The 21779-nt window shown below is 54.1% G+C and overlaps 1 protein-coding gene across 1 annotated transcript; it reads right to left on the bottom strand.

The window, feature by feature from the left end:
• Positions 1–20333: 20333 nt before the first annotated feature.
• On the bottom strand, positions 20334–20900 carry LOC148231426 (uncharacterized). Its single transcript, XM_088193581.1, has one exon. It carries the CDS (start codon positions 20898–20900, stop codon positions 20334–20336), a length of 567 nt encoding a protein of 188 aa, XP_088049707.1.
• Positions 20901–21779: the final 879 nt, after the last annotated feature.

Raw genomic sequence — 21779 nt, forward strand, 5'->3', positions numbered from 1 at the left:
CGGGTTCTCTCTACCCTCATGGAGTCTGCCCACACAGGGGCCCCGTAGAGGAGGATAGAGTGGACTACTTCATTGTATAGTCGTCGACGTGACGACTTTGGTCCTCCGATGTTCGGCATAAGTCTAGCGAGTTCTCCAGCGGCAGTGGCTGCCTTGGCCGCCGCTTTGTCCGCGTGAACTGCAAAGCGGAGCTTGTCGTCAAGGTGTATTCCGAGGTACCTCATTGATCTGGTGAAAGGTACCTCGTAGCCGTCGAAGACGAGTTTGGGCGGCTCTAGTTTTCTCCGCCTGGTGAAGAGCACCGCTTCCGTCTTTTGGACTGCGAGCTCCAGTCCGGCGCTATCTAGCCAGCTCTTGACGCTCCGCAGGGCTTCTTCGCCGGCGATTTTAATGGACGTCGTGGACTTTCCAGTTATCAGAATTGCGACGTCGTCCGCGAAGGCGACCATTCTGGCTTCGTCGGGCATGGGCGCTCTCAGCAGTCCATCGTACATGACGTTCCAGAGAGAGGGTCCTAAGACCGAACCCTGGGGAACGCCTGCCGTGACCGCTCGCTGGGAGCTCTTGCCCATGCATTCGTACTGCAGCACCCTGTCCGAGAAGTAACTCTCAATCATTCGGACCAGGTATGCTGGAGTGCCGATTTTGGCCAGGGCGGCGAGGATGGAGCTCCAGCGCGCCGAGTTAAACGCGTTTCGGACGTCGAGCGCGATCAGCACGACGTTCGCGCTGCGCTTGACGCTTCCCTGCCAGGCTTCGCGAACGGTTCCTATCACCTGCTCGATAGCGCCTATTGTCGAGCGCCCTCGGCGAAAGCCGTGCTGCTGTGGCGAAAGCCCTTTGTCATTGTCCTCCAGTACTGTCTGGAGCCGTTCTAGGATCAGCCTCTCTAGGATCTTGCCCAGGCCGTCCAGCATGCAGAGTGGACGGTATGCTGAGGGACCGGGTGTCGCCTTGGTGCCCTTTGGTATCAGAACCAGCCTTTGGCGCTTCCAAGACGCGTCGAAGATTCCTTCGGCGAGGCACGAGTTGAGGGCTGCGAGAAGCAGCTCGGGATCCTTCTCAGCGATGCGCTTCAGGACAGCGTTCGGGACGCCGTCGGGTCCCGGCGCCCTTGCGGAGTTAATTCGCTTTGCCGCTCCCTGCAGCTCTTCTTTGGAGAACGGCAGGACTCCGCTTGGAAGCTCTGCTGCTGGGTCGCAGGTTGCAGTTCGGTCGGTGGTGGGGTGCCGCGGGAACAGTCCGTCGACCACCGCCTCCATGTTTTCATGGTTGTTTAGGTAGAGGTCTTCGTTCCGGACGCTGAGTTTGTTGCGTACTAGCCTGTACGGCAACCCCCAAGGATCTTCGTCGACCGACTTGCAGAGTTCGTCCCAGCTGCGCGCTTTGCTTTGCTTAATAGCTAGACGCAGCGCGTTTTTAGCGTCCTTGTAGTCCTGTCGTTCTTGTGGCACGGCGAAGTGGTGCCTGTGGGCGCGTCTGCGGGACGCTGTGCAGGCGCGTCGCAGGTCGGCGATCTCGTCCGTCCACCAGTAGGCCGGTTTGCGGTGTAGGTTTGAGCCGCGCTTGGGCATCGAGGCGTCGCAGGCGTCGCGCAGAAGCTCGTTTAGCGAGCGTACTACTTTTTCCGCTGGGGCGTCCGATCGCGCGACGCCTTTGACCGTCTCGCTCCTGGTGGCTACCGATTTATCGAGGGCTTCGCGGTCTAGTTTTCAACCTAACCTAACCTAACCTAACCTAACCTAACCTAACCTAACCTAACCTAACCTAACCTAACCTAACCTAACCTAACCTAACCTAACCTAACCTAACCTAACCTAACCTAACCTAACCTAACCTAACCTAACCTAACCTAACCTAACCTTACCTAACCTAACCTAACCTAACCTAACCTAACCTAACCTAACCTAACCTAACCTAACCTAACCTAACCTAACCTAACCTAACCTAACCTAACCTAACCTAACCTAACCTAACCTTTTTTTTTTTTTTTTTTTTTTTTTTTTTTTTTTTTTTTTCCTTGAGAGGGGAAACCTTCAAAAGGCGCCACTGTTTCAACAGAAAGGTGACAGTGTGGGATTTTTACCCACTAAAACCCCCCTCCGCTCCTACTGCCTCCCGGTACTTAACTTGTCTGTAATGCTTCGAGAGGCAGCGTGGCCCGGCGCACTTCTAGCGCACTTCATTTTGTCTCGGGTAGCTAGAGAAGTGACAAAATAAATCGATCACTTCTCGAGCCCCCTGTCTCTCCTTGCCTGACGGCTATTGGTCGCTTTTGTGCGACTGCAGTCGTCTGATGCTTCTTGCGATGACAGTCGATCGCTTGCCTTTTGCGAACCGTGCGACTGTCGTCGGCTGCCTTTAGTGCTGCGCGCGTGCGGTTGTGGGTGCGACGTCTGTCGATCACTTCGCTAGTCGTAAACTGCTCGGCAGTCGGCGTCTGCTCCTAACGCTGTTCGCACGCGCGCGGTGCTGTTATGGTGGTTCGGCTAGAGGTGGAGAACTTTGCAGGGCTTGTCGCCTGTGTCGCTCGTCGTCCTCTTTTGCCTGCATTACTGTTGTCGCAAAAGATGTCCACGCTGTCCACTTTTCCTTGGACTGCAACATAGACGGGACCATCTGCTCGGCTGACACTTGGTTGTCGTTGTTTACGTCTTCGCCGAGGGCTTCTTTTAGCCGGGTTCGTTCTTCCGTCCATGCCGCGCACTTAAATAGGGTGTGGTCAGCATCATCTTTTGCGTCTCCGCAGTGGTGACACTCTTCGGTGGCTTCTTTGCCTATTCTCTTAAGATAGGTGCCGAAGCAGCCGTGTCCGGTTAGCACCTGAGTGAGGTGGAAGCTCAGTTCGCCTTGCCCTCTTTCACTCCAGACTTTCGGGTCCGGTATAAGCCGGTGAGTCCAGCGACCCTTAGGTGACTCGTTCCAACGTTCCCTCCAGCGTTCGAAAGTGACTTTTCTGGCGTCGTCTTTCGACTGCCCGTTGTAGATGCGTTGTCTTTCGAACGCGAGGAGGTCAATAGGCGGTATGCCGGAGACGGTGAGAGTGGCTGCTTCGGAGACCGTGCGATATGCCGAAGCGACCCTTAATGCGCTGGTTCTCTGAACTCTAGCCAGTTTGAGCCGAGTTCTCTCCACCCTCATGGAGTCGGCCCATACAGGGGCTCCGTAGAGGAGGATGGAGTGGACCACTTCGTTGTATAGGCGTCGACGTTTTGATTTTGGTCCTCCGATGTTCGGCATCAATCTGGCGAGTTCCTCACCGACGATCGCCGCCTTAGTCGCCGCCTTGTCTGCGTGTACCGCAAACCGAAGCTTGTCGTCAAGGTGAACTCCGAGGTACCTCAACGATCTGCTAAAAGGAACCTCGAAGCCGTCAAAGACGAACTTGGGCGGCTCTAGTTGCCTGCGCCTGGTGAAAAGCACAGCTTCTGTTTTCTGGACTGCGAGCTCCAGTCCGGCGCCGTCTAGCCAACTCTTGACGCTTCGCAGGGCCTCTTCGCCGGCAATTTTGATGGACGTCGTAGACTTTCCGGTAATCAAAATGGCGACGTCGTCCGCGAAGGCGACCATTCTGGCTTCGTCGGGCATGGGCGCTCTCAGCAGTCCATCGTACATGACGTTCCAGAGAGCGGGTCCTAAGACCGAACCCTGGGGAACGCCTGCAGTGACCGCTCGCTGAAAGCTTTCGCCCATGCATTCGTACTGCAGCACCCTGTCCGAGAAGTAACTTTCGATCATTCGGATCAAGTATGCTGGAGTGCCGATTTTAGCCAGAGCTACTAGGATGGAGCTCCAGCGGGCCGAGTTGAACGCGTTTCGGACGTCGAGCGCGATCAACACGACGTTTGCGCTGCGCTTGACGCTTCCCTGCCAGGCTTCGCGGACGGTTTCGATCACCTGTTCGATGGCGCCTATTGTCGAGCGCCCTCGGCGGAAGCCGTGCTGATGAGGCGAGAGCCCTTTTTCGGTGTCCTCCAGTACTGTCTGGAGCCGTTCCAGGATCAGCCTCTCTAAGATCTTGCCCAGGCCGTCCAGCATGCAAAGTGGACGGTATGCTGAGGGACCGGGTGTCGCCTTGGTGCCCTTTGGTATTAGAACCAGCCTTTGGCGCTTCCAAGACACGTCGAAGATTCCTTCGGCGAGGCACGAGTTGAGGGCTGCGAGAAGCAGCTCGGGATCCTTCTCAGCGATGCGCTTCAGGACGGCGTTCGGGACGCCGTCGGGTCCCGGCGCCCTTGCGGAGTTGATTCGCTGTGCCGCTCCCTGCAGCTCTTCTTTGGAGAACGGCAGGACTCCGCTTGGAAGCTCTGCTGCTGGGTCGCAGGTTGCAGTTCGGTCGGTAGTGGGGTGCCGCGGGAACAGTCCGTCGACCACCGCCTCCATGGTTTCATGGTTGTTCAGGTAGTGGTCTTCGTTCCGGACGCTTAGTTTATTGCGTACTATCCTGTACGGCAGCCCCCAAGGATTTTCGTCGACCGACTTGCAGAGTTCGTCCCAGCTGCGCGCTTTGCTTTGCTTAATAGCTAGGCGCAGCGCGTTTTTAGCGTTCTTGTAGTCCTGGCGTTCTTGTGGCACGGCGAAATGGTGCCTGTGGGCGCGTCTGCGGGACGCTGTGCAGGCGCGTCGCAGGTCAGCGATCTCGTCCGTCCACCAGTAGGCCGGTTTCCGGTGTAGATTTGAGCCGCGCTTGGGCATCGATGCGTCGCAGGCGTCGCGCAGGAGCTCGTTTAGCGAGCGTACTACTTTTTCCGCTGAGGCGTCCGATCGCGCGATGCCTTTGACCGTCTCGCTCCTAGTAGCTACCAATTTGTCAAGGGCCTCGCGGTCTAGTTTTCGAACGCACCAGCCCCGCGCTTGACGCCATGTCGCAAAGAAGAGCTCCTCTTGCGTCGGTAGATGCTGCACCCCATTCGACGGATTTTGCATTAAAATCGCCTGCTACGATGACCGGGAGCGTCGATGTTCGGACGCTCTCTTCTAGGCCGGCGATGCTGCGGTTAAAGTCTTCCATAGGGGAGTTCGGCGAAAAGTAGCAGCTGTAAACGCGTAAGTCGCCCAGCTCTATCCAGGTCCAGCCGACGGTGCTGAGGGCGTTTGCAGCGTTGGTCAGAAGCAGGCGGCTGCTGGATGGCAAATGAAGAGCGGCATTTGACCCTTTATCAGAATGCCAGCGCCGCGGTAAGTTGTGGTTCTGCTCAGAGACTATTGCGACGTCTGTGCGCTCGTCAACTATAGTTTGCTGCAGCAAGTCTTGCGCAGCCCTGCATTTGTTGAGGTTTATTTGCAGAAACCGTACTGACATTTCGAGGCTTTTCTGCAGCGCGCTAGCTCCGCTCTAAAAGCAGGGCAGTCAGCGCTTCCGTAGCGGTGCGGAGCTGTGGCTAAGTTGTCAGTTATGCTGGTGCAGACGATGCATCTTGGTACACTTTTACATTCGCTCGCTTTGTGTCCAGTCTTCCAGCAGCTTCTGCAAAGTCCCGAGCGGTCGGGCGCCCTGCACCGCGTGGCAGTGTGGCCGTATGCTGAGCATCGGTAGCACCTTAGCATGTCGATGCGCATTCTGATGCGACATCGTACTAGGCCGATCTTGATGCGCCCCTCTTTTAGCTGAGCGTCGGTCCTGGCGGTGTGTGGCACTTTGGCGACGCAAACTTGAGTCCCGCAATAGGCCTCTTTTAAGCTGATAATCGTAATCTTTTCTTTTTCTGAGTCGCCAAGAGACTCAGCTAGTGATTCGATCACGTCTGCTGCGATGACGCCTTCGTCCAGATCGCGGATTATGACCGTCATGGTGGCTGTGCTTGTGGGCCTGGTCACCTTAGCTCCAGGTCCTGCCGCTTCTATTAATGCAGTTTGAAGGACGTCAGATCCTTCGCCGTTTTTTCCCAGGCGAAGCAGCAGTTCGCCTTTCTGGGTGCGCTTAGTGGCGCGGACGTCGAGAGTGGTCCCTTTTGTGGCTACGCTGACCTGACGCAGGATGCTGGCGTAGGACTTTGGCGCTTCGCCGGCACAGGTGAGCACAAGGGTGGTCTCTGCCAATTTGGCTCTTCTCTTTCTGCGCGGTTTGTTACCCGCTGCTTTTTTTTCCCCTGGGTCTGCAGACGTTGCTGCTGCCTCTTCTTGGAGCCGTGTTGACGTTTTTGCCTTCAATTTTGACCGCCTGCTGTCAGTTTTAGAATTTCTCTTTCTGCTGACCAGCTTCCAATCTTCTAAAGTTTTAGAAGAAGCTTTGTGGCCGGCTAGGGTCTCTTTTTTTTCCCCTTCAGGCAGTGCGGCTTGGGCCACATTATTAACTTCAGAGTGCATTTTTAACTCTTTGCTTGAAGTTGCAGCAATGTTTTTGCTGCTAGGCAGCGTCTGCGTTGCTGCGGTGGCGGTTGCTTTTTTGCAGCTGCTTCCTTGCATGGCCTGTGAAGGTTGTTCAGCAAGAATCATCCTAAGTGCCATAATCCCCTCCTTTATGGGTTTATGCACATTGGGATGACTTTTTGCGAACCTCGCTAGGTCCATCACCGCTCTGTTAAGCCGAGCTTCACGGTCGTTCGCGTCCGGCGACATGGTGTGTTTATGTAATATTATTTTTTAAACTTAGTCGTCCCGCGAAAATGCCAGGAAAATTCAGGATTTTCTTCCAAAGATTTGCTGTCAAAATGTCCGGAAAATTCGGAAAATTTTTTCTTTCAGCTTTGAAAATCCGGAAAATTTTGGTGGAATGCTTTTGGTCTGCAACCCACAATCCCAAAAAGCCCGGAAAATTCTTTAAAAAACAGCAACTCACCCGGAAAAATCCCGGAAAAGCGCTATTATAAAAGTGTTTTTTTAGTGTCCGTAGTTTCACTTGGAAAATTTTTCGGAAAATCCGGAAAACTCTAGATTTCCTCCAAATGTCGGAAAACCTCGGAAAAATGACGGAAAAACCCGGAAAAGTCCGAGTCCAGGTTTTCCGACTTTCCCGGGAGCACTTTTAGTGTCACTTTCACTATCACAAGTTATCTCCAACAGCTGGTCCGTCCAGCTGATCTCCGAATCCTCAGGGTTCCAAGATCACTGAAGAATGCGCCCGGCAATTAGGCCTGCGCCCCTTTTGCTGAACTGAACTGGTCCCCAATGTCTGGTCTTCCAATCCTCAAGATCTTCGAGGAATGCGCCCGCCTGTTAGGCCTGCGCCCCTTTCGCTAGAGCAACCGGCCGCACGTCCTCTCTGTACAAGTGCCAATGCGCAACTAACCTAACCTAACCTTTTTTTTTTTTTTTTTTTTTTTTTTTTTTCCGGAGGTAGGAAATCTTGCATAAGACATCCCCCGGCAACGCCGGAGGATAGTGTCAGATTCTTACTGACTAAAACCTACCCCCACCTACTCACCACGGACGTCCCGGAAACCGCCGTTAGGCATTACTTCGCGATGTCAGTTGTCTTGTTAGTTTTTTGTTTACTAACGACCGCCTTGTCGGCGGAGTCTCTCTTCACTTTCTTTAATTTTCAAGACATCAGTTGCGAATATAACCCAAGCTGACCATGCAGACTGGCAGCTCAGCATGGAGGGCGTCATGCTTTCGGGAGTCAGGGGTTCCTCACTCCCGATCGCAGCTCTTAATTGTGCCCTTTGCTCTTCCCATGCTGAGCAGCCGAACAAAGTGTGTTCTGCGTCATCGGCGTCGCTTTCGCAGTGGTAGCATTCACTGGTTGCCTCTTTGCCTATCCTGTTAAGGTAGACTCCGAAGCAACCGTGGCCTGTTAATGCCTGGGTGAGATGGTAGCTGAGCTCACCGTGTTTTCTCTCACTCCACGCCTTTAAATCCCCGATAAGCCTATGGGTCCATCTTCCTTTAGGGGAGGCGTTCCACCGACTTTGCCACTCCTGCATGGTCAGCTCCCTGGCCCGTTCCTTCGTCGCCCGTCCTTTGTAGGTCGCCTGCCTCTCCTTGGCTAGCAGGTCGACGGGCGGAATTGCAGATAAGGCCAGGATGGCGTCTTCCGAGACCGTCCTGTAGGCTGATGCGACTCTCAGTGCACTCCTGCGTTGAACTTTCGCCAGACTTTGCCTCGTCCTTTCCACTCTCATGGCGTCTGCCCACACCGGGGCCCCGTAGAGTAAAATAGAGTGGACCACTTCGTTGTACAATTTTCGTCTCTTGTACTTTGGTCCACCGACGTTAGGCATAAGTCTGGCTAGTTCGTTCGCCGTTCTAGCCGCCTTCGCGGCTGCCTCCTCCGCGTGCTTCGCGAAGCGCAGCTTGTCGTCGAGCCATACTCCGAGGTATCGCAGCGACCGCTTGTACGGCACCTCGAAGTCGTTTATGGCGATCGAAGGCGGGGACATATTCCTGCGACGCGTGAAGAGTATAGCTTCCGTCTTGTGAACGGCGAGTTCAAGTCCAGCTCGGTCCAGCCAGCTCTTTACGTGAATTAATGCAGTTTCAGCTATTAGTCGCAGGTTTGTCGCATTTTTACCCTTCACAAGTAGGGCCGCGTCGTCTGCGAACGCTACTATGTTAGCGCCGTCAGGCATGGGCAGTCGCAGCAGTCCGTCGTACATGACGTTCCAAAGTGCCGGTCCGAGGACCGACCCTTGCGGAACGCCAGCTGTGACCTCCTGCTGGAATTTTTTGCCCATGCACTCGTACTCCAGTACCCTGTCGCTGAAATAGCTTCGTGCCATTTTCAGCAGGTATACTGGAGCACCGATGTCGGCGAGTGCACTGAGAGTCGTGCGCCAGTTGGCCGTGTTGAACGCGTTGCGGATGTCCAACGCGATCAACACGACGTGCTCGCTCCGCTTGACGCTTCCCTGCCATGCCAGCCTCACCGTATCTACGACTTGGCTGATGGCGTCTACGGTAGAGCGTCCGGGGCGAAATCCGTACTGCTGCGGTGACAATCCGCTTTCTCCGTTCTCCAAAGTGTGCTGGAGGCGCTGTAGAAGCATCCTCTCCAGCAGCTTTCCAACTCCGTCTAGCATACACAGAGGTCTGTATGCCGACGGACCGGGTGGCCCTGCTTTGCCCTTAGGTATCAGGACTAACTTTTGCCGTTTCCACGGGGCGGCAAATGTCCCTTGGGCAAGGCAGGCGTTCAAAGCTGCTAGCAGCAACTCGGGATCTTTCTCGGCTACGCGTTTGATGACTGCGTTTGGAACGCAGTCCGGTCCCGGTGCCTTTGCTGGTTTGAGCCGGTTTGAGGCTGCCAGCAGCTCTTCCTTAGAGAACGGAAGAAACTCTTCTGCGGGGGCGATGCTGTTGTTTGGAATGTTCCAGTCGGTCTTGACGTGCCGCGGGAAAAGGCTGGCAATTACCGTTTCGAGGTTGGCAACGTTGTTCAGGAATGGGTCCTCGTTACCAACCGCCAGCTTCTTTCGTACCATTTTGTACGGTCTTCCCCACGGGTCGTCGTCGACCGACTTGCAGAGCTCTTCCCAGCATCGCGCTTTGCTCTCTTTGATGGCTACTTTGAGCGCTTTTCTAGCCTCTTGGTAAGCTTGACCGTTTTCTGCAGTCGGTCTTCTTTGCGCTGCCCGGCGGCGGGATAGGCACTCTCGTCTCAGGTCGGCTACGGTGTCGTTCCACCAGTAGACCGGCTTCCGACGTGCCCCCCGGCTCCGCCTCGGCATTGACGCCTCGCAGCTTTCTCGCAGCACGTCGTTGAGTGAGCGGACGACGTCCTCCGCTCCGGTGCCGCTTTTTGCGGATTCAACGACTGCTGCGCGCTTCCTTGCAACCGTTTCGTCCACGGCGGTCACTTCGAGCTTTCGCGCGCACCATCCTTCGGTAGTTCTTCGAAGCGGTGCTCTCGCGCTCGTTGTTAGCTCGAAGCTCACGTACCGGTGGTCGCTATGCGAGTAGACGTCGAGAACTTTCCAGTTCCTTATTCCACTCGCGATAGCTTCGTCGACGAACGTCACGTCGACGATTGACCCGGTATTTCCGCGGACGAACGTGTAGTGGTTGCCGACGTTTGCTGCTAGTAGGCGCATTTGCGCCGCCATCTCCGAGAGCAAGCTTCCTCTACTGTCTGTCACCGCAGCTCCCCATTCCGGCGCCTTGGCGTTGAAGTCGCCGGCCAGTATGACGGGCAGTGTCGACGTTCTTACACTTTCGGCCAGCTCGCTCAGGCTGTCGGCGAACTCGTCGATTGTGGAGTTGGGAGAGAAATAACAGCTATATATTCTATAGCCTCCCGCCTCCACCCAGACGTATCCGTCTCCGCCGACTTCCGGAGCGTTTGCTACACGTAGATGGCTCGTTGGCAAGTAGATCGCCGCTTTAGAGCCCGTGTCGGAGTACCATCGGCTTGCTGAGTTTCTGTGTTGCTCCGACACGATGACTAGATCTACGCGCAGCTCGCTGGCCGTCTGATGCAGCAGGTCTTGAGCCGCCTGGCTGTGGTTCAGGTTTATCTGAAGAACGCGAATCATTTTGTCGCGTTCTTCAGACACCTTTCCCATTCCGCCCTAAATTTAGGGCACCGCCTACTGCCGCTTGTGTGCGCTGCTGGGGTTTGTTGACGTCGCTGTCCGCCGTTGTCGCTGTCGGTGCAGAGCGGGCATTTTGGTGCGTTGGTACAGTTGGCAATTTTGTGGCCATCCTGCCCGCATCGTAGACACAATTTGCTGCGGTCGGGCGCTTTGCATTTTGCTGCAAAGTGCCCGTAGCCCATGCACCGGTAGCAACGTCTAACTTTGACGCTTTCTCTGATGCGGCACCTCACGAGACCGATCTTGATGCGCCCGTTTCTCAGCAGGGCGTCGGTCTCTGGCGTGCACGGCAGTTTTATCATGCACGCTTGGGTGCCGCTGTGCGCCGGTCTTAGTTTGGCGCTGGATGTCGAGATTTTGTTCTCCTTTAGGGCTTCGATGACCTCTTCTGGGGTCACTCCCTCGTCGAGATCTCGAATCTCGACATCCCGGCTTTGCACCACTCGATGGATCTTGGCAAGTGGTCCGGCCGCCTCTGTAATAATTGCCTGCAGAGCGTCTGCTTCGGCCCCGTCAGCTTTTCTTCCCATTCGGAAGATTAATTCTCCGCGCTGCGTCTTTCGCACGGCTTTGACGTCCAATTTTTTATTTTTTGTCGAAGCGCGGACGCTACGCAAAATTTCTGCGTAGGACGCAGCTCCTTCACCATCAGCTTTTTTTAATATGATGGTGTCGGCGGGCACTCTTCCTGCCTTGGGGTGCCTATTTTTAGGCTTTATCGTAGGCCCAGGCTCCGGTGCTTTGCGGACACGTGCGGTGGAGACTTTGTCGTCCCCCTTCGTCACCTCTTTTTTTTTTCGTTTGAGAATCGGGTTTCGTCTTTTTCTTCTTTTTTCCTGCCGCCCTGACTGTAGTCCAGCCTTCCTGCGGTCTGGCGGTTACTCCGTTTACTCCTTTAGAGATGGGCGCCGTCCTCTTCGGTACCTCTTCTTTTTGGCGTGGAGTGGGCGCTGCTTTTGCAATCTCCTTTGTTGCTTCGACGGTTTGGGTTGATGCGTGTCCTACCGAAATCTTCGGTGAGACATTTATCCCGTCAATTGCCTTCACTGTTTTAAGGAAGGCGAGCCTTATGGCTTTAATGCCTTCCTTGATCGGTTTGTGCGCGTTTGCGTGCGCCTTTGTGAATTCTTCGACCTCGAAAATTTCTTTTTCGAGGTCCTCCAGTGCTTTTTTTAACGTCAAGTTTTTATTTGTTAGTTGCTCCATAAGTTGATCCCACGATTAGCTAGGGAACATGGTCCATCCGACCAGAGCCCCGCTTGGCCGGATAAGCCTTCTTACTCAGGAGATTCGGCTGGTCCTCCCGAGAGATCGTCTGCGACCACGCTGCTTAGAGTCCCCGTGGCCATGCATCCCTCGGCACGCTGCTTCTCACCTTGGATTGGGACTTGGTTTTCTGTCAGGGTTTTCCGTCCCTTATCTGGTGTCCTGTTTTATGGCGCAGGATGCTCGCCATTCGGCCTTCGTCAGTTAGCTACAGTCACAGTTGTTAACAGTGACTGCATTACCGGGGTCCGCGACGAGGACGCCTGACAATCGGCCTTGCTGACAGAGCTGCTGTGATTCGCAGAGGCGTATTGGCTTTTTATAGAAACACGGCGTCCAGCACGCCGCGTTTCACCAATGCCTAGTATCAGCCTTCGAACCCCAACCTAACCTAACCTTTTTTTTTTTTTTTTTTTGTTGTGAGGAGAGGTAATCTTCGAAAGACTTCACCAGCGTCCAGATTGCTGGTGATTGTGCCGGATTCCGCTGCAAGCAGCGACCTACCGGCTAAAACCTCTCCCCAGCCCTCTCCTGGACGGCCGGTACTATCTTCCGATATTGCACTTCAGCTCGTCCAGTTTAGAGACTCTGTCCCGTCAGGGCCGCTATCTTGAGCTTTCTTTCAGCTTCTTCTTTTATTTTTATGACGTCGGACGCATAATCCGTCCATGCCTCCCAGTTTATTCGGCTTTCCAGCATGGATTGGACCATAGTGTCTGCTGATGCAGTTCTTCCTATGGCTCTTTCCAGCGCCGCTCTGTTCGCCGTCCACGCTGTGCACTTGAAGACGGTGTGCTCTGCGTCGTCGTCTTCAGCGGTGTCGCAGTGGAGGCACGCGGCGCTCGCTGTCTTGCCGATTCTTCTAAGATACTGACCGAAGCAGCCGTGCCCGGTCATTACTTGCGTAAGATGGAACGACAGCTCGCCGCCGTGTGTCCTTTCCGTCCAGGCGGACAGGTCGGCGACTAGTCTGTGCGTCCACCTGCCTTTGGTGGACTCGTTCCATCTTCGCTGCCACTCCGTGAATGTCGCCTTTCTGGCGGCTGCTTTCTCTTGTCCGTAGTAGACCGACTGCCTCTCTAAGGCGAGTAGGTCCAACGGTGGAATGCCGCACAGGGCTAAGATGGCATCCTCGGACACTGTCCTGTAGGCGGAAGCTACCCTCAGAGCGCTTCTGCGTTGGACTCTCGCCAGTGTGAGCCGAGTCCTCTCTATTTTCGTCGCTTGCGCCCATATCGGGGCGCCGTAGAGAAGGACTGAGTGGACCACCTCATTATACAGGTTTCTTCTTCTCTGCTTGGGTCCACCCACGTTCGGCATCAGCCTGGCGAGATCTTCAGCGACTCTGGCGGCTTTGGCCGCAGTCGCTTCCGCGTGGGCTGCAAAACGCAGCTTGTCGTCGATTTGCACGCCCAAGTAGCGTATTGCTCTTTTAAAAGCTACTATGTTGCCGTTCCAAGCTATCTTGGGCGGCGGTAGCTTCCGCTTCCTAGTGAAGAAGACTGCTTCGGTCTTCTCAGTCGCTAGCGTGAGCCCGGCGTGGTCCATCCATCTCTGGATCGCATGTAGCGCCTCTTCTGCGACAGTCTGCAGCTGCGTGGTCGTCTTGGCGGTGGCCATCACCGCGACGTCGTCCGCGAAGGCGACGAGTTCCACGCCGTCCGGCATGGCCACTCGCAGCAGCTCGTCGTACATAACGTTCCAGAGTGTAGGTCCGAGTACCGACCCCTGCGGAACGCCTGCCGTCACTCGGCGGAGGCGTTTACTAGCCCCGCTTTCGTACTCCAGCACCCTATCAGCGAAATAGCTCTCGACGAGTCTCACTAGGGGCGCTGGAGCTTTCTTTTCTTTCAGCGCTTTTAAAATTAGTGTCCATCTGGCCGAATTAAAGGCGTTTCGTACGTCGAGAGCTATAAGTACAGCGTGGCTGCTAGCTTTAACGCTGCCTTCCCACGCCTTTCTTACTCTTGCTACGACGCTCTCGATAGCTTTAATTGTGGATCTGCCGGAGCGAAAGCCATGCTGCTTCTCCGACAGTCCGGTCGTTTGGTCCTCTAGAGTGGCGTGGAGGCGCTGCAGGATCAATCTCTCTAATATTTTGCCACAACCGTCCAGCATGCACAGGGGGCGGTACGCGGAATGACCGGGTTCAGCTCCCTTGCCCTTGGAGATCAGCACAAGCCTCTGCCTTTTCCAGGGTTTGGCAAACGTGCCCTCGCTAAGGCACGTGTTGTAAGCAGCAAGCAGCAGTTCTGGGTCTGTTGCGGCGATTTGGCGTATGACTGCATTAGGCACGCCGTCCGGGCCAGGAGCCTTTTTTACGCTAAGCCTTTTTGCAGCATCGGTCAATTCTTCCACGCTGAACAGAAGGGAGTTGTTCCCTGCGTTGTCCTCTGCGATGCTTATTTTGGATAGTTCCGGATGCTGCGGGAAGAGGCCGTCGACTATTAATTCCATATTTTCTTCATTTTCGAGGTATGGGTCGACGGTCGCTCTTCGCAGCTTTTTCCTTACAAGTTTATACGGTGTGCCCCACGGGTCTAGGGCCAGCGTGGCGCACATCTCGTTCCAGCATCGCGATTTGCTTGTGCTGATCTCGATGTTGAGAGCTTTCCGGGCTCCCTTATAAGCTTCTCGAAGCGACTCGTCACCGCGTCTTCTCTGCGCTCTTCGTCGCGCAGAGAGACACTTTCGGCGAAGTTCCGCGATCGCTTCGGTCCACCAGTAGGTCGGCCTACGAAGCTGTCCTCTTCTTGGAGGCATGGACGCATCGCAGCCGCGGCTAAGGAGGTCGTTGAGCGCCTTCACGGTGATCTCGGCTGGTGCTCCTCTGCGTGCCAAGTCGATCACTTTGCTTCTCTCGGCGGCCACCGCCCTGTCCAGCTTATCGCTGTCCAGCTTGCTGACCGCCCAACCGGTGCTTGTGGGAAGTCTGCTTCTTTCTGCTCGATCGGCAAGCTGAAACTCTATGTATAAGTGGTCGCTGCCCGAGTATGTATTTTCCAGAACTTCCCATTTCACAATTCGATTTGCGATCGACTCGCTTGTGAATGATACGTCTAATATGGAACCGCTATCTCCACGACGAAATGTGAAGGCGCTTCCTCGATTAGCCGCGTGCAGGTGAAGCTGCGACGCCGTCTCCGAGAGCACAACTCCTCGGCGGTCCGTCGTGGATGATCCCCACTCCGGTGCCTTGGCGTTAAAGTCCCCGGCGACGACGACGGGCAGTGTCGAAGTCCTGACGTCCTCTGCTAGCCGGGCCATGTCGCCGATGAAAGCCTCGATGGGCGAGTTCGGGGAGTAATAACAGCTGTAAAACCGTATCCCCCCGGCCTCGACCCATACGAAGCCCTCACCGTCTGCCGCTCCGACGCCGCTCTCCCTAAGTCTCGACGACGGCACATAAATGGCGCACTTGGAGCCAGATCCTCCGTACCAACGGTGCGAAGAATGGTGGTGTTGCTCTGATATGAGCACTAAGTCCGCGCCTTTTTCGATGGAAGTGTGCATCATCAAGTCTTGGGCCGTCCTGCACCCGTTAAGGTTTATTTGCAGGACGTTGATGCGCTCGTTTCCATCGCGGCGACCTTCTTGCCGGAACACGTCGCTGCCTTGTGGCCCTCTAGACCGCAGCGAAAGCACTCTTTGCTCCTGTCTCTGGGGGATGTGCATTTCGCTGCGATGTGGCCTGTTTCGCGGCACCTGTAGCAGCGTTCCGGTTGCCGTGGGGCTTCCCGCACGCGGCTGTTGATCCAGCCGACGCGGACTTTTCCAATTTTTAGAAGTTTCACAGCATGCTCTGTGGGCAGTAAGACCACTGCTGTCTGTGTTCCGCCGTAGGAGGGTCGCAGCGAAAGAACTTTGAGGTCCTTCAGCTCTGGTTGAGCTGCAGCTATCGCCTCTTTGACCTCCTCTATGTCTGTGCCGCCGTCGAGATCCCGCAAAATCACTCTCGTTTGGGGAGTGAGAATTTTGGCGGGGTTTGCTTCGCCCATTTCGGAGGCAATCGCTGCGAGAAGCTCCGTCGCGTTTTGTGATCCGCGCTTCAATTCCAGAAGCACTTCTCCACTTCGTGTTTTTCGGATTTTTTTTACTTCCGCTTGCTCTGGAAGCACTACCGATTTTCTGATTGCGCGGATCACTTCCGCGTACGTGATTTTGCCAGTCGCAATCACGATTGCCTCGTTTCGCGGGCCGAGTGGGGCTCGCGTTTTGGCATCCCTTTTTGCCGTGTTCGAGGAGACCTTCGCGGGAGCGCTTTTTGACAGAGCGTTTTTCTTCGCCTGTGCCTGCGCCTGTACGACACTCGCTGTGTCCTTTGGCGCCCTCCTTTTTTCGTTTTTTTTATGCGGCTTTGCAAGCTGCCAGTCCGCCTGTGCTGGTACCGGTGTAGTCTCAGGTTTAGGCGCCTGCAAAGGCGCAGCTGTCATCGCAGGTGCTGCGACAGAAAGTGTCTCCGATGCAAGAGCCGGCGTCAAAGCGGTCCTTGCGGTTTGCCTAGTGGCCTCTTTTATGGCGTTAAAAGCCCGCCTTATCTCTAACACTCCTTCTTTTATCGGGGAGTGCACATTTCTGTGCCCCTTGATAAACCCTTCTAAATGCTCGATGGCAGCCTTTATTCGCTCCCACTGTAACTCCATATTTTTTTTCAAAATAAAAAAAACAAGAAACAAAAAAAAAAATCTAAACTAACCCTTAGTAACTAATTGTACAAGTCCCTGGAAGTCTTTGAAAAGAAAAAAAAATAACAAAATTTTTTATCCTTTGCAAAGTTTGACACACGAGGAAGTTTGGAAAATTCGGAAAATTTTCCTTCCAACTTTAGAAATTCCGGAAAATTTTATTGGGATGCTATCGGTGTGCAATTCCCAAACCCAAAAAGCCCGGAAAATTCTGGAAAAACCAATTACTTACCAGGAAAAATCCCGGAAAAGTGCCTTTAAAATCTCGGTTTTTGTGTGTCGGTTGCTGGTACCGGAAAAACTTCAGGAAAATTCGGAAAATCCGGAAAATTCCTAAATTCCTCCAAATGTCGGAAAAGCTCGGAAAAATGGGGTGAAAACCCGGAAAATTCCGAGTCCAGGTTTTCCGGCTTTCCCGGGAGCACTTTCAGTGTCTCACTATCACTGTAAAAGTTGTCACTTTCTCCAGCAGCTGGTCTGTCCAGCTGGTCTTCCAATCTTCAAGATTGCTGGGGAATGCGCCCGCCTGTTGGGCCTGCGCCCCTTTCGCCGTGAGCACCGGCCGCACGTCCTCTCTGTATAAGTGCCAGTGCGCGACTCCAACCTAACCTAACCTAACCTAACCTAACCTAACCTAACCTTTTTTTTTTTTTTTTTTTTGTTGTGAGGAGAGGAAATCTTTGAAAGACTTCACCAGCGTCCAGATTGCTGGTGATTGTGCCGGATTCCGCTGCAAGCAGCGACCTACCGGCTAAAACCTCTCCCCAGCCCTCTCCTGGACGGCCGGTACTATCTTCCGATATTGCACTTCAGCTCGTCCAGTTTAGAGACTCTGTCCCGTCAGGGCCGCTATCTTGAGCTTTCTTTCAGCTTCTTCTTTTATTTTTATGACGTCGGACGCATAATCCGTCCATGCCTCCCAGTTTATTCGGTTTTCCAGCATGGATTGGACCATAGTGTCTGCTGATGCAGTTCTTCCTATGGCCCTTTCCAGCGCCGCTCTGTTCGCCGTCCACGCTGTGCACTTGAAGACGGTGTGCTCTGCGTCGTCGTCTTCAGCGGTGTCGCAGTGGAGGCACGCGGCGCTTGCTGTCTTGCCGATTCTTCTAAGATACTGACCGAAGCAGCCGTGCCCGGTCATTACTTGCGTAAGATGGAACGACAGCTCGCCGCCGTGTGTCCTTCCCGTCCAGGCGGACAGGTCGGCGACTAGTCTGTGCGTCCACCTGCCTTTGGTGGACTCGTTCCATCTTCGCTGCCACTCCGTGAATGTCGCCTTTCTGGCGGCTGCTTTCTCTTGTCCGTAGTAGACCGACTGCCTCTCTAAGGCGAGTAGGTCCAACGGTGGAATGCCGCACAGGGCTAAGATGGCATCCTCGGACACTGTCCTGTAGGCGGAAGCTACCCCCAGAGCGCTTCTGCGTTGGACTCTCGCCAGTGTGAGCCGAGTCCTCTCTATTTTCTCCTAACCTAACCTAACCTAACCTAACCTAACCTAACCTAACCTTTTTTTTTTTTTTTTTTTTTTTTTTTTTTTTTTTTTTTTTTTTTTTTTTTTGTCGCAGTGAAAACCTTTAAAAGGCGCCACCGGCTATGTTACCATTAGTCGGTGGTAGTGTGATATTTTTTCCCACTAAAAACACCGCGTGCCTCTCTACTGCACACCCCGGTTCCCGAATTTGGTCATTACTTCGGGGAGGCAGCAGGTCTTAGGCATTGAGCCTCTTCTGGTTTTTTAGGAGGCGTGCTTAAAGAGGACGAGGTAGTTCGTCCCCTTCGTCAAGCAAACCTCTTCGTCGTCGACGTTCGTCTTCTTCTTTGTTTTTCATGACGATGGTTGCAAAAGTCACCCAGGACGCCCACGCTTCCGGGCTACTTAGCATGGACTGGACCATGCGCTCTGGCGACACGTCGGATTCGTCGCCGAGAGATTCTTTTAGCACAGTCCTGTGCATGTTCCATGCTGAGCAGTGGAATGCGGTGTGTTCGGCGTCGTCAAAGGCCTCTTTACAGTGGTGACATACAGCTGCTTCTTCTTTGCCTATTTTGTGCAGGTATGCACCAAAGCAGCCGTGTCCCGTGAGAATTGGGTCAGATGGTAGTTTACCTCACCGTGTGATCTCTGGTTCCAAGCCTTAAGGTCCACGATGAGGCGCCGCGTCCATCGACCTTTTGTGGAGGTGTCCCACCGCTCTTGCCATCTTAGAAATGTCTTCTCTCGGGCTTCTTCTTTTGATAGCCCGCCGTATACTAGCTTTCTCTCTACGGCTAGCATGTCAATCGGAGGAATGCCGGACACTGCCAAGGTCGCGTCTTCGGATACCGTGCGGTACGCCGATATTACTCTTAGTGCGCTTCTTCTTTGTACCCTCGCAAGGGTGAGCCTCGTTTTTTCCACCCTCATGGAATCAGCCCACACGGGGGCCCCATATAGTAGGATGGAGTGGACCACTTCGCAGTAAAGTCTTCTTCTATTTGGCTTGGGTCCACCAACGTTAGGCATCAGCCTTGCGAGTTCTTTAGCTGCACGGGCTGCCTTTGCTGCAGCTTGTTTCGCGTGGGTTGCGAAGCGAAGCTTGTCGTCTAAATAGACTCCGAGGTAGCGTATCGATCTCGAAAACGGCACCCCGAAGCCATCGACGTTTAATTCTGGTGGTTTTAGGCTTCTGTGTCTCGTAAAGAAGACGGCCTCTGTTTTGTGAACGGCGAGCTTTAGTCCAGCGCCGTCCAGCCAATTTTTTACGTTCATAAGGGCTTTTTCTGCGTTCAGACACAGGGACGACGCTGTTTTGCCTCTTATTAAGATGGCAACGTCGTCGGCGAAAGCGACCATACTTGCTTTTTCGGGCATTTGGACTCTCAGCAGGCCGTCGTACATCACGTTCCACAGCGCCGGTCCTAGAACCGAGCCCTGCGGAACGCCTGCTGTTAGTACCTGCTGAAAGCTTTGGCCCATGCATCCGTACTCCAGTATCCTCTCGGAAAAGTAGCTATGTATTATTCGTACAAGGTAGTTTGGAGTGCCCATTTTTTCGAGTGCGTCGAGGATTGTACGCCATCGCGCTGAATTAAACGCGTTGCGTATGTCTAGCGCGATGAGCACGACGTTTTCGCATCGCTTCAGACTTCCCTGCCAGGCGTCTCTGATATTTTGTACGACGCTTTGTATCGCTCCAATGGTGGAACGACATGGGCGAAAACCATGCTGCTGTGGAGACAGGCCGTGCTCCTCGTCCTCCAGTCGATGCTGAAGACGTTGTAAAATTAATCTCTCCAGCAGCTTGCCCAAACCGTCCAGCATGCAGAGAGGTCTGTATGCCGAAGGGCCAGACAGCACCTGCTTGTCTTTGGGTATGAGGACTAGTCTTTGACGTTTCCAGGAAACGTCGAAATTACCCTCGGATAAGCAGGCGTTAAAAACTGCCAGAAGCAGCGCAGGATCTTTTTCGGCAATTCGCTTTATCACCGCGTTTGGGACGCCGTCTGGGCCTGGTGCCTTTGCAATTTTGATGCGGTGGGCAGCCTCTAGCAGTTCTTCTTTGGAAAATGGAAGAAAGGTATCTTCGTCGTCATCGTCGGTAGTGCTGACGCCAGTGCGGTCGTTAACGGGGTGGCTAGGAAATAATTCTGCGATGACCGCTTGAAGGTTGGCCGGGTTATTTAAATAATGGTCGTCGGTTCCAACCTTGAGCTTTTGGCGCACGATCTTGTAAGGCATTCCCCAAGGATCCGCGTTAACCGACTCGCACAGCTCAGACCAGCTCTGTGCTTTGCTTCGCTGAATAGCTTGACGCAGCGCTTTGCGGGCGTTTCGGTAGGCTAGTCGTTGCTCTTCGCCGCCGGGACGCCTCTGCGCTCTCCGTCTAGAGGCTAGACACGCGCGCCGCAGGTCGGCTATCTCTTCATTCCACTAATAAGCCGGCGGTCTGTGCGCGTAACCTCCGCGTCTTGGCATGGAGGCGTCGCAAGCGTGACTCATGAGGCTATTCAGGGAGCGTACTAGATTTTCTGCTCTCGCTCCGTTGCACGCCGCGTCGATTATTTCGTTTCTTCTTGCCGTGACCGTTTCGTCTAAGGCGAGGCTGTCAAGCTTTTTTACGCTCCAGCCGCGGTTTACGTTTCGAAAGCTTTTCGAATCGCGGCGACCGAGCTCGAAGCTGATGTACCGGTGGTCACTGTGCGAGTAGGAATCTAGTACTTTCCAGTTTAATACTCTACCCACATTCGTTTCGTCTACAAAAGTGACATCGATGACGGAACCGGTACACCCTCGAACAAAGGTGAACTCTCCACCTACATTAGCTGTATGCAGGTGGAGGTTCGATGCCATTTCGCCGAGCAAAACGCCTCTCGCATCAGTTTCCGCAGATCCCCATTCGGGGGCTTTTGCGTTAAAGTCTCCGGCCATTATGACCGGAAGAGTCGACGACCTGACGCTGTCTTCGAGGCCGGCGAGGCCGCGTGCGAAGTCGTCCATGGTAGAGTTCGGCGAAAAGTAACAGCTATATTTTCTGCTTCCGCCGAGCTCTATCCATGTCCATCCGTCCTTGCTGTCTGCCTCGGCGTTTGTAACGCGTAGACGGCTCGATGGTACGTAAATTGCAGCTCTCGAGCTTGCATCCGAGTACCACCGATTTGCGAGGTTTCGGTACTGCTCAGATGCTATTACGACATCCACGCGTTCCTCAAGGATGGTCTGTTGCAGCAGGTCTTGTGCAGCCTGGCAACCGTTAAGATTTATTTGTAGAAATTTAGCCATTAGGGCTGTCTACTGCGAGCTAGCTCCGCCTTAAAAGCGGGACATTGGCTGCTTCCGCTAACGTGCGCTGCATCAACAGCGTTCTGTTTTTTCTTGTACGTACACAATAAGCAGCGCGGCGAACTTTTGCAGTCAACCATTTTGTGGCCGAGCAGACCGCACTGCCTGCAGAGTTTAGAGCGGTCGGGTGCAGTGCACCTCGCGGCTGTATGCCCAAATCCCATACAGCGGTAGCATCCAAGTGGTTCGACCCGCTCGCGCACTCGGCATCTCATTAGACCGATCTTAATTTTACCTTCTTTCAGAAGGGTGTCGGTCTTGCAGGTGTGCGGAATTTTAACGACACACACCTGTGTGCCGCTGTGCGCAGGTCGGAGGTTGACAACGTCGATGTTTTTTAATTGCTCTTCGCCAAGGGACGCTTGCAAAGCAGCGACCACGTCCTCTTTGGTCACCCCTTCGTCGAGGTCCCTGATAATTGCTACACGACCAGGTATGTTTCTTTTTATTATTGCATTTAGCTCGGCTGCCTCTGTTATAAGATTTTGCAGCTCTTCGGCTCCTTCGCCGCTTTTTCCAATTCTGATTACCAGTTCA

Source organism: Plectrocnemia conspersa, unplaced genomic scaffold (genome assembly GCF_051122295.1).
Source record: "Plectrocnemia conspersa isolate PC_06_02 unplaced genomic scaffold, ASM5112229v1 ptg000009l, whole genome shotgun sequence".
Classification (NCBI taxonomy): Eukaryota; Metazoa; Arthropoda; class Insecta; order Trichoptera; family Polycentropodidae; genus Plectrocnemia; species Plectrocnemia conspersa.

Bases quoted from the DNA above. Each gene is read 5' to 3' on its own strand.
- LOC148231426 (XM_088193581.1), bottom strand. From the start codon at position 20,900: ATGGACGACTTCGCACGCGGCCTCGCCGGCCTCGAAGACAGCGTCAGG.